General features: G+C 47.4%; 1 protein-coding gene across 5 annotated transcripts in view; it reads right to left on the minus strand.

Annotated features, from left to right (window-relative positions):
• Positions 1-1,994: 1,994 nt before the first annotated feature.
• The window catches only part of LOC114843023 (glutamate receptor ionotropic, NMDA 2D), a 69,291-nt gene continuing 53,604 nt past the window's right edge, over positions 1,995-17,681 (minus strand). For all 5 annotated transcript variants that reach the window (XM_029129205.3, XM_029129206.3, XM_041067785.1 and 2 more), the window contains 6 exons: positions 17,222-17,451; positions 16,735-16,895; positions 15,568-15,637; positions 15,343-15,460; positions 11,230-11,465; positions 1,995-10,562 (listed from right to left, as the gene is read on the minus strand). In XM_029129205.3, the coding sequence (XP_028985038.1) occupies positions 7,362-10,562; positions 11,230-11,465; positions 15,343-15,460; positions 15,568-15,637; positions 16,735-16,895; positions 17,222-17,451 (4,016 nt within the window). In that variant the 3' untranslated portion in view covers positions 1,995-7,361. The remainder of the gene's footprint in view (positions 10,563-11,229; positions 11,466-15,342; positions 15,461-15,567; positions 15,638-16,734; positions 16,896-17,221; positions 17,452-17,681) is intronic.

Raw genomic sequence — 17,681 nt, forward strand, 5'->3', positions numbered from 1 at the left:
GTACCACCCTGCGGCACTGCAAACATGATGAAAGGGAAGCAGCACTTCCACATTTACTGTATGTGTGTGAGTGGAGCATATGTAGAAATACAGTAGATGCTGATATCAAGAAATATCTCTACAAATTTACTGAACATGTGTCAATAAAAGCAACACTGAAGAACATGATCTGCAAATGCAATAGGCAAATCTACTGGGAAGACCATAATTTAAAGAAGAGATAACCAGCGATGGAGGAAGACAGAGAGCAAATGAAATGACAGCGCGAGTCAGAGGAAATGAAATGGAATGAAAATCAAAGCAGAAGCACAAAGGGAACCTGTAACTGTCAAAATACCGAGAACGATGGAAGGGGAAAAGGCGCAGGAGAGCGAGGCCACTGCGGTGCACAGGACGAGAGTTAGAGACACAATGAGAGAGAGAAAGGCGGAAAGAGAGCGAGGAAGTGTTAAGCCCTGCACCACAGACATGCGTTACAAATCCCCAGGGAGCTGGTGGCAGATCAGTACAGGATCAATCTGCTGCACCTCAGCGGGAACGCAGCGCACTCGCCCCACACTGTTCACGAATGTCTGTGTGTGACCACGGAGCTGGAACTGAAGTGACTGCTGCAACTTATCAGGCTCAGCAAGGGAGGCAAGAGGGGTTAAAAAGATGGAGCAGGTGGCAGAAAGCGGGGGTTCAACAGTGGCAGGACGAGCCGTTGTGTGACTGTTTCAAAATAAAAGCTTGTATTAGATGGAAATATGTTTGATCAAACCGTGTTGCTACCGTGTAGAAACTCCACCACTCCTGGAGTCTAACTGAACCCAGCTCTAAGGTAAATGAAGGAATATGATTGAAGTGAGAGGAACTCCACATGGGAGATCAAGGATCAGTTTCTCCTCCACTTTCCCATCACAGCCTTCAGAGACTAAAGCACAGCACTGACCTCAGATCAGTGCTTGGGGACACCATGATCCAACTGCCTGTAACTCAATCTTATTAGAGCGTTAAGTCATTACCGCATGTACACACAGAGGCCTCACAATGCAATTAGCTATTAGCCCATCACACTGACAAAGCATGGCTAATTAGCAGATCGCAGGCGCACAGGGAACAGAACAAAACATATTTAATATCCCCGTCAACACTCCTGCAGAATATCGTGTGTCAGGTACTGTTTAGATGTTTTTCATGCTTGGTTCAGCACGATTTTAACGAACCAAGTTGCATTTGCAAATCAATTCAAAGCCGCTTTGAGAGCCAGATAAAAGATTTCCCACTGAGAAAGATGACAGTGAAAACTATTTAAAATGCTGGCTTATATTTCTTTCTCAGATTTCCATCCTATTTCGCTATTTACTGTATTTTTGCAGTAATAGAAGAATCTTTTTCTATAAAGTTATATGAAGAGCTCATTCTACACCAGACTATGTGGAAATGAGAAGGATCTGCATGAGGGGCAGGTCTCTGTTGATCAGCAGAAACACAACCGTTTGTTGTAATAAAAATAGCCCCCGTCAGACGCGGTCGCTGTTGGCCAGAGTTGAGAGTTGAGGCGCGGTGTTAGGTGTGCGTGTGTTGCTCTCTTTGAGTGTGAAAGAAGTGGATTATGTTAGGTCAGCCCTGGCCAGATCAAAGCAAAAGTCTGACAAGACCCAAGAAACCTCAGAGAAATGTGTGCAAGCAAGCAGGCAGGCAAGCATACACACACACACACACACACACACACACACACACACACACACACACACACACACACACACACACACACACACTGGGGTAACCGCCTGTCAGAATGCCAGAGAAACTATACTTTGAGCTCTCCATAAATTTACTTTGAGGGAGCTCTGACTGGGTAATGGCTTGTGAGGAAAAATACTGTCACACAAGAAAACACACATTGCCACACACCCACGCACACCCACACTTCACAAACACAATCTCCAAGCCCCTCACTTCTAATCACATTCGTGACAAAAGGTTTGGAAGGAAACACAGCACCACTGGCATTAATTAAAGAGAATCATATTTTATGAAGCAATTCTCAGAAGTAAGTGCAGCACTGACCCTCCAGCCCCACCCCAGACAGACAATGTCAAATAAACTAACACATTTAAATTAGGGCATAGACCAGACCAGTCTGGGCTAGGAGCAACATCACCCTACTAGCAACCCGCCTTAGCAACCAGTAAGTAGGCCTGTAGTGTTGGCGAGGTTACTAGAGCAGAACTGGGCCTTGTACAATGCTGAGAACACACACTGGTTTCTGTGGGTATTCGTGCTCTGTCACTGTGGCCAGAGAAGCTCGTTAGGCTGCATCGTGCAAACCCCTACATCTGGTGAGTACGTGTGGCACTCCTGTATTTTTCCTTGATATAATTCATGGCTGATTCAGCCAATGAGGACCCTGTTTGAATTCTGGAGCGCCACACGTACGGCTTCCCAGGTCACAGGTTCAGTGGAGAGAAGGGAGGAGACTGAGGCTGCACCAGGATCTCTTACAAACTCAGGCACTAGACCCGCCTGGAGCCCACTGCACTAGGCTGGACTGGACTGCTCGGTGGATATAATATGATCAAACGGTTAATGTGATAAATCAAAACCGATTAGGACAACAGGAACATGAAAAGAGGAGCTGGTCTGCAAAGTGAAACAAATTGAACCCGACTACTCTAAACAGGAATTGATGGCTCAAAATAAGCAAGACAGCGCAAAAGAAGGATGCAAATCAAGCCGATTCACAAAACGGATGAAACACTGATGGAGGATGTATTTAACGTCCCTGTAGCCACACTGTTGAACCACATTTCAGACAGAAATACAGTAGTAACCAGACTGCGTGTGCTGCGGGTTTGTAAAGTCACACTTGTGCCTGTGTGGGATGAGCGAACTACTCGAGACAGTGCTTTAGACGGCTAGACGAGGATGGAAATCTCTGCCTGAGTGATGTTAAATATACATGCGGCGAAAGAAACAGAGGGAGCGACGGACGGGAACACGATGGAGCCATGCTGCACTGCATGTCTACATGCACCACACACACATGACATTTACCCTTTAAACGTAAAACCCACTTTAAGTTCCACAAAATGCAATCCAGCGGCAGACAAAGACCTCAGCACAGCAGCGCACATCGATTATTTAAAGATCAACACGGCACGGACACTTTATCACAGTCACTTCAAGCCAGACCAGTCCAGTCTAGAGGAGCATAGACAGCAGACACGTCGCCACCATGCTGCCCCTCAGCGCCTTCCAAAGTGAGCTTTTAAATATTTCACCTCCGGATGATTAAGGTCAGGACTAAGCAGAGGGGCACACAGCAGATCTTTGACTAGTGCTTTGGAGAAAGTGAAGGACATTATGCTATATTACCCAGCAGGCACCAGGTGGTGGCGGTGCAGACGACACCATGGCAACTCCATGAAAATGCCATGGCAACACCATAGCAACTGTGGCCTCATTTGTTCGCTGGTGGTGTGGTACAGCCCAGACTTGCTACAGTGGCGTGGTCATCAGATACACACTTCAGTCACATCAGTTATAGTAACATTGTTCATTAATTATTCATCAATGAAGTAATTGATCATCATCATCATCAACAATCAGTCAAAAGGAGCAAGAACACAGTATCTACTGGTCTCTGTTTTTTGCTAAGTGAGAGACAGACATGGGAATGAGCTGACTTAAAAAAAAGTGATCAAAGGGATAAAGCAAAGGTCAGCGAAGGGGTTAATTAACACATGGATGTGATCACCACGTGATAAAACTTTAAGAGGGAAAGTATGTCCACAGCTTGGGAATAAAATGGAGAGAAAGAAGCTGCAGAGGAGAGCAGCAGAAAGCAAAAGACACGACGGACTGAGAGAGAAAACACACTGACATGTAAAAGCAGCAAGTGTCAAAAAGTAATGTTAGGTAGTACAAGAGGAGTGACGACTGATAGCTATAGTAGATACAGATGAATAGAGTTTTGACTTTTACTTGTCTTTTTTGTCACAGGCACTAATGTCTTCACAGTCATATAGGAGGAATTGAAATTCAAAAATGATTTCAGTGTCTAGAATCGCTACAAAGCTAAAACATTTAAAACTATTTTATCTAACACTTCCTCCAAATATACCAAACTTAACTAATATATATATATACCTGTATGTATATATATGTATATATTTATTTGTACATATATATTTCTTTATAGATAAATGATAGAATTCAAATGATAATTGAATACAATAAAATATCTCAGTTAAATCACAGTATAACATGGTACATTCTCAAAAACATAGTATTTTTTAATATATTCTTTTTTCCAGCAAAAAATAAAATAAATAGAACAAAATAAGCCAAAGAGTTTTAAAGTCACTTCTGTTCATGCAGTCACAGACTTAAGTATTAGTGCCTCAATAGAAATCAATAATACTCAGTGACACACCAGGTTTAAAGCCCTGTTGATTGGCTGAAAATGATTGAGTCCTACTACACGGGAAGCAGTCGAATTGATGCTGTGGTTTCCACTGCCGGGGTGCAGAGTAGCGCAAGCTTACTATCTCACTGAAAAATGGCCGCCCGTGTCCTAAGCGTTAGCTTCAATTAAACTACACAACCCTCCCACCGTAAATCGTCAAGATTTCATTCAGCTAAACATGCAATGGTTCTGAGGTTTTCCAAAGAAGGCGAAATGGCGAAAGCATTTCTCAAAAAACAAAGACAATATTTTTAAAAATTTGTTCCACACAGACGTAGAAACAAAGCAATCCATGTGCAGATAAAAGGTACAGCCTGCCCTCGCTGCAGGGATAGCGCTAAAGGGTAACTGAGAAGGTCAACTAACCCTTCGATCTGTGACGACATGCACAAACACAACGCACAGTCCCTCACATACAGTAGCAGGTCAACCCCCTCTCCTTCTGGTCAGCATCACCCAAAAAAGCTACAAAATCTAAACTTAGGTTTTCTTTTGCTACATCATGTCAAAGCTACATTCAACTACAATAGAAGAAGAGCTGGGCTGTGGCTGGTCTTAGTGTGAGAGAAGCGGTGGATACGTTGACCTTGTGAAAATTAAAATGTGTGCAATGTTGGTTACATTGACACAGGTTACACAGTAGATGGCTTTTGGCACACACAGGATACAACAGTTCACTAGTCTCTCTTGAACACAGAGCATTTTATATTCATATTGGTCAGCCAGAGCCAGGTGCTCCAGACTCGTTTATTACAATAACATCGGACCAAATTAGATGAAACCTGATGGACCTATACGAACATCATTGAAGATATGAACCATCTGACTCTGGCTGATACAAATAGTCCAATTTTAAATAGAGGAAAAACAATTACAATGTCTCGAATGCAAACATATGTGCCAACGCATCCCTGTCACATTAAAGGTGGGAATATTGCTAAAAGTCAAACAGTCATCTGATAATCTTGATAACAGGAGTTATTATTGACTGCGCTTACTGATGCCTCAGCAACTGAACTGTATGTGCAACTCAAAACATTCACAGTATATCGTTCATTTGTCTTATTTGCCAAAAAGAAATCATAAACGCACAAAATCATTTGTCCATATCTGTGGTACTTTGCTCTTTAAACCATTATCAGTGAAGTTTAATGTCCATAAAAGCAAAATGAGGTAACACCCAGTTAATGCTTTTTTTCAGATTTAAACAAATTATCTTACCTGTAGATTGTGCAGTTACAAAGAGATGTGTGGCACACAAGTGAAAAATGGAATAAGGAATTGTGCTTCATATAATCCATCATCTACAAACTCTGCTATAGTACAACAGTAGTGAAACACATTAATATCCTAAGAGAGCTTTTACAATGCACCACAGCTGGTTTCAATTTCTCTTACTTCCTCAGAATAAATCTTGACTGGCCACCTTCATAAAAACAATAAAGTTCCCAGCACATGCCTCTCTCTGTATTATGTACTCCAGCTACACTTATTAAATTCATCAGCTCTTGCAGTTGTCTCCAATACTTGAATATGATGCAGCCATCTAGTGCCAATTACAGATATTACACCAATCATCCACTTTATCAACTTATGTGATGGTAATTTATGTGTTGTTCAGATGCTGGAGAAAAAATGGGACTTTATCTGTGAAAACAAATTTCTTGAACCCAATAATGCTCCAAGGCTTTAGTGAGTGGAAATTTGGCACTGCTATGGAGACGTTCCCACTTCCAACACAAGCCACATCCAGCCTCCTCTTATTAAACACTAACACAGTGAGAGAAGTATATTGATAGAGTAAAAAAAGAGGGACCTGGGAGAAAAGTGTAAGTGTAAGTAAGAAAGGAAAAGACTTACATAAAGGAAAATCTGCTACATGTCCTTTTTTCATATTATTTTTCTTTTTAAAGTTCAGTTTGTTGCTCAAATACTTCAATACTCAACTGTGTTTGAGTTCCAATTGAACCAAAGGTGACACAACAAGCTCCAACGGGGAGGACGAGAAGGGGTTCCTGTTCAATCTGATTGGTTTAAAAGAGTTTCTAGTAAAACATGACATCACGTAGATGGTCCTGGGGTAGAGCTAGATGGGTCTGATGTCGTTTTGAGGTCAAAGGGCAAAAAAATAGCACTGTCCTCATTGTCCAGTGAAAGATGACCAGGCATATAGAACACATGACTGAGGTGACTGCATTGCTTTTTATATCAACTGATTTACAAAAGGAAGAAGAGGGGGCAGTTTCTCCAACGCCACGAAGCAGTCTACCAACCAGTTCAAAAGCCTACAGCCAGTGACGATGGGGAGCCAGAGTCTATTGGCACTGGCATCTTTTGGGAGTGGGTAGGAGCTTCCACATCCCACAAGTTATGTTCTTAAGCCAGAGGGAGGGAGACGTTTTCAGCATATATGTGCGTGTGTGTGCAGGTGTATGTGTCTGTGTTTGTGTTCGAGTGTACAAATATGACATCATTACTCACAGGTTGGTGACTATTCTTATCCATAGTTGTGACTTGGGGAAGGGAGGAGAACTGAAGATGACATCACAAAGCTCAATTCAGAGCGAAGGAGAAGTTCTGGGGATTCCGTCCCCAGTGATGCAGCCTCATTTTCACTCTCATCCTCATGGGAACCATCCAAACGGATGTAGCTCACCCTGGTGTGGCGTCTCACTGTCGCCCTCACTAGGACACGCACAATGGAGCGGGTGGCGGTTGTGTGGTTTTCACACAAGGTAGTATTAGCAAAAGAACTACTGTCCATGTTAGTTCCCGCAGTGGTGTTCGCTAACTGATTGGTCACCAAAGCAGCCAAATCTCTGGTGTCATCCCTGGCTGGCGTTGCACCATGGTTCTCAGTGACTATGGCGGTGCTTGCTTCCACGTCTCCCTCTCTCCTCTCCCCCTGTCATACCTCACTCTCCAGACTGGAGAAGTGGGCCGACCCTCTGCGTGAACACAGGCTCTTGGCTTTAAGTGGCAGGTGGGGGGAGTAGAACCTCCGTGGCTGAGGCACAGAGCGCAGTCTCTGATACTGGAGTTTGGCACTGGCCGAAGCCTGGGCCTGGCCTTGGCCCGCCATTCCTACGCCTGCTGGTGGTGAGACGGAGGATGTGGATGGCGGAGGCGCAATGGTCATTGGGAGAGAGGTTGGAGACATGGACTGTTGCTGTGGTGGTGATGGTGAAGGCTGAGGTGGATGGTCTGTAGGCTGTGTGCTGAGGCTGAGGTTAGACTGGCTGCCAGATTTGGCCTGACTGGGGTCTGGTTTGGGAGGCAGAGACTTGGGGCGAGAGCTTCCACTGAAGCTGTGGCAGTGGGGAAGAAGCTCTTCCTGGCTATGGGAATGGGCTGTCGTACCTCTCTTGGAGTGGGAGGTGTGAGAGCGGCTGTGGGGATGTGGGTAAGGATGGGGTTGGGGATAGAGGCTGCACGAGCACATGGTGGCCCGTCCTCCTTCTTCGCCTCTTTCCCTTGCTCTACCCTTGCTTTTGCCTCCTCCACTCTTCCATTTTTTCTCCCCCTTGACAGGAATCTTGTCCATAGACCAATACCTCCTAGGTGGAGGAAAGGCTGCAGGTGGTGGCGGCCACTGAGAACCAAGCCCTCCGCTCCCTCCTCCTGATCCCCAACCTACACCTGGTCCTGAACTCCAGAAATCAGCACCAATCCATCTTTCTGCTCGCGTTCCAAGCAAAGAGTCATCTCGACTGTTCACACTGCCTCCCTTCTCTCTTGACGGGTAGGTTCCAAAGAACCATCCTCCTCCTCCTATGCCTCCTATTCCAGTACCGCTTTCCCCTGCACCTCCCTCCCAGTACCTTTCAAAACGGCCAAATTCTCCTGAGGAGCCCTCATCTGAGTAACTGTCCTCAGCCCTGGCCCTGTCCCTCTCAGACTCAGACATTGCTCCCCTACCTGTTCTCCTTCCCCTATCCTCCCGCTCCCTCACTCTATCCCTTTCGTCTTCTTCCTCTTCATCATCAACCTCATCATCTTCAGAATCCCATTCGTGGAAGGACAACCCTTCTCTTGTCTGTGCTTTCTCTTTTTCATAATGCATTAACAAAGGGCGCCGCTCCCCAAGCCTACTGCTATCTTCTCTGTCCATCCCTCCACTTCTTCTCCGCTTGGAGGATGGAAGGAGTGGGTGGAGAGATGCTGGAGGGGTATTGGAATCATCTCCTCTTCCGTTCACCCAAAATTTGACAGATGCAGGAAGTTTGTTGAGGTTAGGATAGCGCTTACTGGGTGTTCGATGTCTGGAATGAGGGCGTGAGGATTTAGGATGCCTTTCTCTGCTTCTGCTACTGTCCTCCTCCTCCCTGTCATTTCCTTCTTCTCCTTCTCTCCTGCCTCTATCCCGCTCTCCTTCCCATGAATCCCGGCCTTTCTCGCCAAATGTGCTTCGATACTGGGCAGAGAAGGACGAGTAGTCTTGTATTCCTCCTTCTCGCTCTCCTTCTGCCTCCCCTTCCCGATCTGGCTCTGCATCTCCCTCTTCTGGCTCAGAGTGTTTACCCCCAGTGGATTTCTTTCTTTTTTTTACCTTTAGTGCCTTCTTCTTCTTCTTTTTAACCTTTCTCCTCTTCCTTTCTCTTTCTCGCTCTCTTTCTCTTTCCTCTCTCTTTTTCCTCTTTTTGTTCTTTTTCTTTTTCTTCTTCTCTTTCTCTTTCTCTTTCTCTTTCCTCCTCTTCTTTTCTTTTTTTTGCCTGCCAGTATCTCCACCTGTTCCACCCCTTTCTCTTTCACTCCAGCTTGCCCACCATTCTTGGAGCTGAGAAAGTTGGCTCCCGCCTCTCTCTCTTTCCCTCTCTCTGTCACCCCAGGATGTGCGAGGTTTCCTAGGGGGTATAGGCGGCGGCAGGCGTCCATGGCTGAGGGAACGAGGCCGGATGATTGAGCGTTCCCTATCCCTCCCCCTACCAAGGAGAAGGCTTGATTCTTCCGTCAGCTCCTCATCGTCATCATCATCCTCTCCGTCTATTCCCCCAGTCCTATCTCTTGTGCTCCTTGAGGAGCTGTATGAGTAAGTAGGAGAGGTGGAGCGAGAAGATGAGGCAGACGAGGACGTGGATGTGGATGAGGTGGTCGATGAAGTGGACGAGGACGTATACTGCAAGGATGCAGACGGAGAAGGAGGGGTGTAGGAGGGGCTAAGGGGTACTGGCACAGGAAGTGAGAGCGGGGGAGAGAGGGGGCGCATCCTCCTCCCTCCACCCTCCCTCACTCCATCTCGTGCTCCTCCCCTGCGCCCCAGTGGCAAAATGTTCTCGTACAGTGGCCCTCCAGGATCTTTGGCCTTCTTGGGCCTGCGCTTCCTCCAGAAGGACGAGGGGAGAGGGGGAGAGGGGTGTGGCAGTGGAGGTGTAGGAGGAAGAGGGGCCTGACTCTTAGGAGGCAGTCTAGGAGTGCCAAGAGACTTAACGGCCCCTTTCCCCTGACCTCCGCTGCCACCTCCCACCACCTTCTTCCCCACCCCGTGGTCCATGCCCTTCTCTGAGTAGAAGGCGACACTGGCTGGAGGGGGCTGGGGATGGCCCCTGGGCATAGTCTTGGGGGTCTGGGAACCTGCCTGCTGCTCCATGCAGGGCCCCAGTCCCTCAGGGTCAATGGGACCATAATATCTTTTATAGCCGTCAAGTCCCCCACTCCCTCCAGCAGTTGAAGCCCAGTTTGCTGGGACCTTCTGAGAAAAGGGTCCCATGTCCGTGATCCCCCCTCTTACAGCCATAGGATTGGTGGCTGTAGCAGATTTAGGGAGTCTCCAGCGATCTACCACAGCCAATCTACGATCTGGCCGTGGCAGGAAGGTCGAGCAAGGAAGGGGTGCACCAGCAATGGGGTTGTTGGAAGGACCCAGTGCTGTCCCAGAATGCACCACGGTGGGAGGGGAGCCCGGTAGAGGTGTTTTGTAGACGGGCTGTGGTTGCTGCTGTTGGGGTGGTTGCTGCTGTTGCGCCATAGCAATGGCTGGGTTTGTCATAGATGTTGAGACAACGTGCGCCTGGGACGGGACTGTAACCATCGCACTGTGGTGATGAGTAGGCAAAGATTTTGCTCCACCTGGTGCAGTTTCATCCTCAAAGCTACAGCAGCTATACATGCCCTAAAAACACAAAAACATAGAGAACTGTACAACCAGGCCTGAAATTAAAGCAGATTCAATGATGCATTGACAAAAGTCCAACTATTTAGGAGTGTACTCATAATAGGCGCAGATCATGAACGAAAGACAGAAATAAACACATACACATATAAAGATTCTATTATGTATTGTTGGTTATTAAGCTGCATACATATATATGTCTATGTATATATGTATAGAAACATTGTAGTCACAGTGGTAAAAATGGTTAAACTGTTTCTCTAAGATACAATAATCACACTCATACAGTACTCTGAGCTGTCAAGGTTGTGGTCAAAACAATTCGATACCTAAAATGTACATGAATTTGAATTAATGCTGAGAAAAACAAACTGCATTCCAATGCCAATGGGCTCCAGAACTGCTGTAGAACCCTAACAGATGAAAGCATACAATGTGCATGCTTATTCATATCTGTGGGGGCAGCAGTTCGGTTTCATTCATGCTTCGTTGTTTTGATGCATAGTCATAGGACACTAACATGTGGGATACCACAGTACTCGACACAAAGAGGGCTTTTAACAAGAACTGCAGATATTAACAAGTGCAGAAAACCTGGGGGTGCTACTTCATGTTCCAAAAAGTATTGCTAGTGCAGAAAATCACTACACACACAAAAAACACTTACCCTGCTTATGGCCAGAAGAAAGTCCAGTTTGCCAGAACTAGTGGCCATGCAGTGGCGCAGCTTCCAGTAGACTAAGTGTTCCCAGGCAAACACTAGCAAACTGAGGCCCATAGCCACCAGAAGCATGTAGAAGACCCCAGCCATGTTGTCAATATCCAGCTTACTGCTCATCACCTCAATTTTGTCATTATGGCAGATACCTGACAGCCAGAGGCGCTCCAGCATCTCAATTTCATCTGGAAAGAAGTCGGGTGGGGGTTGTGTGAGTAGAGTAGGGGTAAGGAAGGAGAGATGGATGGAAAAAAGGTATAAAAAGGAAGAAGGGTAAGAGAGGAGTGGGTGAGAAGAGAAACAAAAACCAAAAAGACAAAAGCATTATGAGATGACAGATGACATCTCATTGGACAGAATAATTATTTATTCATTTCAAGGTCATTTGAAGGAGGAACCTAATCACTAAAGAGCAAGTGGAGAAAGGTAGGTTGCTCTTGATTCAAGGTCACTCCTCAAGGTCAGGGGTCAGATACCAATAACAGCACTGTGTCCAAAGTAACAAAGAGCAAGTGGACTGAGACACAGAGGGAGTCCAAAACAATGAACCTATGCTGAGAAGAAAAATGGCACCGACAACCTAATCTCAACAATGTAACCCAGAGTAAATGAGGGGAGAAGGAGCCAGGGAGAACAGGAGTCACGGTGAGATGGTTGGATCAGCTCAACAAGCATGCAAGAGAGGGAGACAGGTAATGAGAGAGCTGGAAAGAATGCTTTATAAAGGAGAGAGGGAGTGTCATTCTTTCTTTGTCCACAAACCCATCAAGGGAAATGGGACAGACGGAGAGACTGGGAGATAGTTAGGAGGAGCGGGAACAAGGAAAGCAGAGATGGAAAACGGGAGGCTGAGGCAGTGTCATTATGACAAGCAGCAGGAGCCCTCCTCAGCTAGAAGAAGATGAGGGAGGAGAAACAGAGGAAAAATGTGAAGATGAAGAGAGAGAGAACTGATAGGGACGGACAGAGACAGCAGCAGAGAGAGAAGATCATAATCATTTAATTGTGCTGAAGGGATGGTCAAAATCTCCATCAAGGTGTTAAGCTCAAAGGATTTGAGATTTCCATCTGTTAACTTACCAGGAACCAGGCAAGACTAATTCACCCAAAACTCTGCCTTTTCATTTTTGATCCTAATGGCCTCATCAAGCAACACTGCCCTGCTAAACCTCCGCCTGGCCTGGCAGGTCGCTGGTGTAACCATAGCGATGGACAGCCCCAAGATGCTGCATGCGATTCAAGACGGAATTAAAGAGGCGTTTTCTGCTGCCGAACTCGTAATGAGAGCTTTCTGTTGCATTAATAGCAGCGGCAGCGCAGGCGTCGCTGTAATAACCAGGTCTGAGGGCTGCGTTTCACTGCATTTCAGCCCGAACTAATTCAAGTCAAACGTCTAAAGGGGGTTTAAAAGCAGCCACTCGCAACGCTACACTGCACTGTGAAAACTCAAACGCCAGGCTTTTCATTTGCGCCATCATTAGCCGCGCTTATCTAGCTTGGATGAAGCCGACTCAGTCATCTGTGTGATCTGGCTAATGTGTCTCCTGTAGAACATCATTAGCCAATCAGCCGTGGCCTGCAGCTAAAGCAATAGATGGATACAGCGCTATCGAAGCCCCCTGGGACACTCGGCTAGCTTAGATTCTCTTGTATACAAATGCATTCCGAGACGCAGCAGTCCCTTATTAACTCCAGTTTAGCTCCGCGGACACGGATTCATCTCCATTGAACTTCATCGGTGAACCTCAGCAGCAGCTGGTGTGAAAACAGCGAGCATCTAAGCGAAGGATGCAGACAAACAAGCAGCCTCAAGTCCCTCCAAATCCAGTTTCTAAGCTCCGAGGCTCATCTCCAAGCGACTTGCAGCGATTCATCTTTTGGCCTCCCCTCTTCGACAATCTTCTGCTACCTTCTCAACAACACACGCTGCTTCTTCCCCTCTCTTACACCCTTGTGATTGCAGTTGTCTCTACCTCTCAGCCGCCGCCAGCTCAGGCCTGCCAAACCTGACAGGTGTGTCAAATCCATACTCCACCTCTGTCATTCCTGGCAGGTCAGGTCAGGTGGAGCTGGCACGGCGCGAACACGGAGCCGGCGCGTTATTTGATGGAAGCGCCGCATGTGTGGCGCGCGTGCACGCTTCACTTTGCCGCGTGCCAGATGTGGCTCGACGCCAGGCGTGTCCGGAGACGCTGAGCTCCACAGTTGTTGAGCAGTAAACCGTGACCCGTACAATCCCCTGCTTTTATCGCAACACGGCAAACCTCTCGGCGCTCGCTGCGAGATCCCTGCCAGCCACGCTTTTTCCCCAGCGTCTACTCGCTGAATAATATATTCTTGGAATCAAAATTCTGATACTATGCAAAAAAAAAAAAAAAAAAAAAACGGAAGTGGATCTGATAAGAGCGAAAGGGAAATCTTGCTACTCAGCAGCTTTTGCCTTTATCGGGAAACAAGTTGTAGTGAGATCAATGGAGCAGCTCCTAAAACAGTGGTGTGAATCACCAGAGGCTGCGAGAACAATGCACTCACGGGGCTGACAAAGCGGCGGCAGGCTTCTCCAGCGCCCCTCCATCCTCTAATGCAGCTGTAAAATGATATGACTCAACGCAGCGTGCTACAATAATGATGTAACACCGTGACATGATTTAGCCCAGCTGAAGGTGTGATGCCGAGTCCTTGAGCTGCAGGGTGATCGTTGAGATGCAGTCTCCGAGGGCACGCTGAGTGTAAACCCCCCCCCCCCCCCCCATCCCCCCCCCCCCCCCACACACACACACACACACACACACACACACCCGCCTCCCCACAAACTAATCCTCTGCTTTAGTAATCCACTTCAACGGCGCCTGCCTGCAACTACAACCTTCAGCATCCACCGGCACCCTGCGACCACAGCCGCCCGGCGCCGAGCTGACGTCCGGGCCTTTGGCTGCGAAGGACAGGCACAAGGACGAGGGCGTGCGCCGTGGCGAGAAACAAAGAGGAACAACAGGAGCGACACGTCAAGGCTGTCTGGACGCTCACGCGCAGCCTCTCCCAGCGCGGCGTGCCAGTCTTATTTAATAGATCTTGGCACCAAATTGGCATTATCAGCGCGTAAGCAGCTAAAGCGTCCGCGAGCCAGAAACAGCTGAGGGCCTTTGTGCGCCGCGCCACGAGCAGAGCTGATTTAAAACGTGAGGGAAAGCAGTGATGACTGGGACAATAAACGCGTGTGGCCGACTGTGTAATACGCCAATCAAGCATTGGCGCGCTACAACTCCTGCTAAAAACAGATCCACCAGGACCCGTCCCGCTGTGGACTAATCCTGGTGCGGCGCAAACAACCGCATGCTAACAACGCTCCCACCGCTATCAATTATTCAATTACCCGATCTGTTCCTATAAGTCGTTTTGCTTCATTGCGCCTCTCCTCACATCTGCAGCTCGGGGTATTTTCAGGTGTTTTTCCTCAGTTATTTTTTCCCCTCACGCGTTCCTCACTCTCTGTGTCACTCTCACCTAATCTGTAATGAGTATAAATCTGTCACCGCACAAGTTGTGATAATCCTTTTTTTACAACACTGACTCACACAAGTAAACCCCCCCCCCCTTCCTTATACCAGCCGGAGAACGAAAACGGCAAAAATAAAGAGTGAAAGTCAGACAGAGTGAGAGAGGTGAAAATGAAGGAAGGCGTGCACACAGTCGTCTCTGCCATGCTTGAAATCAACACACACTGTTCTCCTTTCATTCCTCCTTCTCTCTTGCAGCCAATAAAGAGACCTACAAACCTCTTTAGAGCACTGTCAGCCCTCTCCCACACCCCATTATTCCCTCCGTCACAATTAAAAGCCCTCGTCGCCATCGCTCTCTCCACATCTCACACTCGCCTCGTCCACTTCCCAGCCCCTTTGCATTCATCTACCCCCTGTGTTTTCACCCGCCCTCCTCCACCCCTGTGCCACTCTGTCGCTCGTTTATCTGTCTTGTCATTTCACCCATAACCTTCCCGTTGCCCCTTTATTGTCCTAATTATTTCCCTCTCTCCAGTATCCTCCCCTCCCACACGGTTCTCACCATCTCCCACCAGCTGCAGCAGGGCCAGGTCAAGAGGACGTTTCCAGCGTGAGTTTTTGTGCAGGGCGATACCGTAGCCTGTGGTGGCAAAAACCTTCCCCGAGCCTATGGTCATCACCTTGGAAAGAGGACAGCGCACAGATGCTTAAAAAAAGAACGAGTAGACAACATATATGTCGATTCCAGGGCGTGTAAACAAAAGTGCTTCTGTGGGTTAGTCCTCACCTTACAACCTTCGTCCTTCCTGGCCATATAGTTCAACACTGCAGCATCATAAATAAAAGCATCCAGTTTTCTGTAAAGGGATCAAGGGAGAATTCATTCATCATTTAATGGCAGAGAGGGAGCAGGGGGATGCAGAGACTGACTGAGGCAGGGGAGGGCGTAGAAGGTGGATTTCTGCAGTGTACCTGGGAAGAGTATTGGGGTGCAAAAATATACAGCAGCGAGGCGCACAGAATGATAGAGAGGGCATAAAAAGTTAAATCATAACAAGAGAAGGGGGGAAGGTGGAATAGCAAAGCAGGCTCAGCGGAAAGAGTGGAAACACAAGGAGAATAAAATAAGGCTGAGATCAGGGAGAGATGTGCGGGGAAGAGAGAGCGGCAAGGTGGTGGAGAAGGCAGAGGGGAGGAGGAAGATGGGGATTTATACGGTGTGAAGAGCACAGTGACAGGGAGAGAGAGGGTGGAGATTTACACACTTCAGGGGGAAAAGACACGGGATAGAGCCAGAGAGTGATGAGGATTATAAAGTTTAAATACAGACACACCAAGAAAGCACACTGGGAGGAGAGGAGAGAAATGGCGAGATAGGAGAACGGATGAGGAGCCAACGGAACGCAAAGATAGGCGCAGAGGAGAAATGCAGCTGGAGAACATGGGGAGTTCCTAGATGTGATGAGGTCTAATTGTAGCGTTAAGGCAGTGGGGATGGCAGGAGCGATGACAGAAGCTTAGGATGAAGTAAACTGGCATAATCCAGCACGTGGCAAGTGATGAAGATCCAAGTAAAAAAAACTGCGACGGGGAAATGCTGCATGCGCTGCGGGGCGGGTGGAGCGAGAAGCAGAGGTGAGAGAATCGGCACAGGGAGGCAGCAAGTGTGACAAAAGATGTGAAAGGTTAGTTAACGAGCAGGCCCACGAATTCATAACAGGAAACATGAGTCTGCAATGGGAAACCGGCCACCAGCTCCTCCTCCTCAATGTTTTATAACCTCGGGACGTAAGTGGAACAAGAGAGGTACTAATTGAGTGGGCAGCATCGTTTTTATAAATACAAGCTGATTCAATTAACCCATGAGGGCCCGGAGCCAGGAGAGATTTGGGGGACGTGAACTAAGCATGTGCAGATGTGGGGAGCGCGAAAGGCGACGCCGTGGCACACTGACCCGGTCTTGAGGTTGAGTATGGCGTCCTCCACCCCCCTCTGGTTGTATTTGCCCATGTACTGGTGCATGTCCGGGTAGTTGGAGCGGATGTTTTTCTCCGTGCTCCCGTTCGGCACCGTGCCAAACTTCAGAGGTGGGTACTGCTCCTCGGGATGCTGAAACTGGCGCAGCAAAGGGAGGCGAGACGGGGAGAAGGAAGGGGCTTCAGACACACCAGGCTGTGCAACAATCTGTCTGACCTATTTCTGTCCACTTCCCAGACGAACTTGCAACAGGGCACAGTCAAATATTAAAACGAGTATTTAGAAGTGTCTTTTAAGTATACAAGAGCTGCGGTAATTGAGTTATGCTAAATGAGATTTGATTCATTTCTTAACTCCTGTGCTTTAATCAATTTAACATTCAAATGCATGGGATTGGGCAGCCTCTAAGACTTTAATTCTCCTTCTGCTCCCTCTACTTAATCAGTATTCAAGCAGTGAAGTACCTTCTTGTCCGAGAGCCCTGACACTGTGTCAATATACTCCTCCTGGATCATGAAAGCAGCCAGGTTAGCAGTGTAAGAGGCCAGGAAGATGACAGCAAAGAAGGCCCAGATCAGCACCATGATCTTGCTGGTGGTTCCTCTCGGGTTCTCCACTGGCACAGAATTGTTGAAGACGATAGCCCACAGAAGCCACACGGACTTTCCTATAGTGAACGTAGACCCCCCGGCCTCTGCCCAAGGCGATGGAGGAGAAGAAAGTAGAGAGTGTCATATAAGTGTAATGAGTCAGTTGTGCAATATTCAAGACAGCAATGCTGTCAACGCGTGGCGCAGCGGTGTATTCAAGGGCATCTGACTACAAATGAAGCAACTGATGTATATTAAACTTGCCTGATTGGCTTGTAAAATAGCTTTACGGTACATAAAAGTGCCTCGCAAGCTTCCCAACATCAAAGCCCAT

This window comes from Betta splendens, chromosome 16, assembly GCF_900634795.4.
Source record: "Betta splendens chromosome 16, fBetSpl5.4, whole genome shotgun sequence".
NCBI classification, from domain to species: Eukaryota; Metazoa; Chordata; class Actinopteri; order Anabantiformes; family Osphronemidae; genus Betta; species Betta splendens.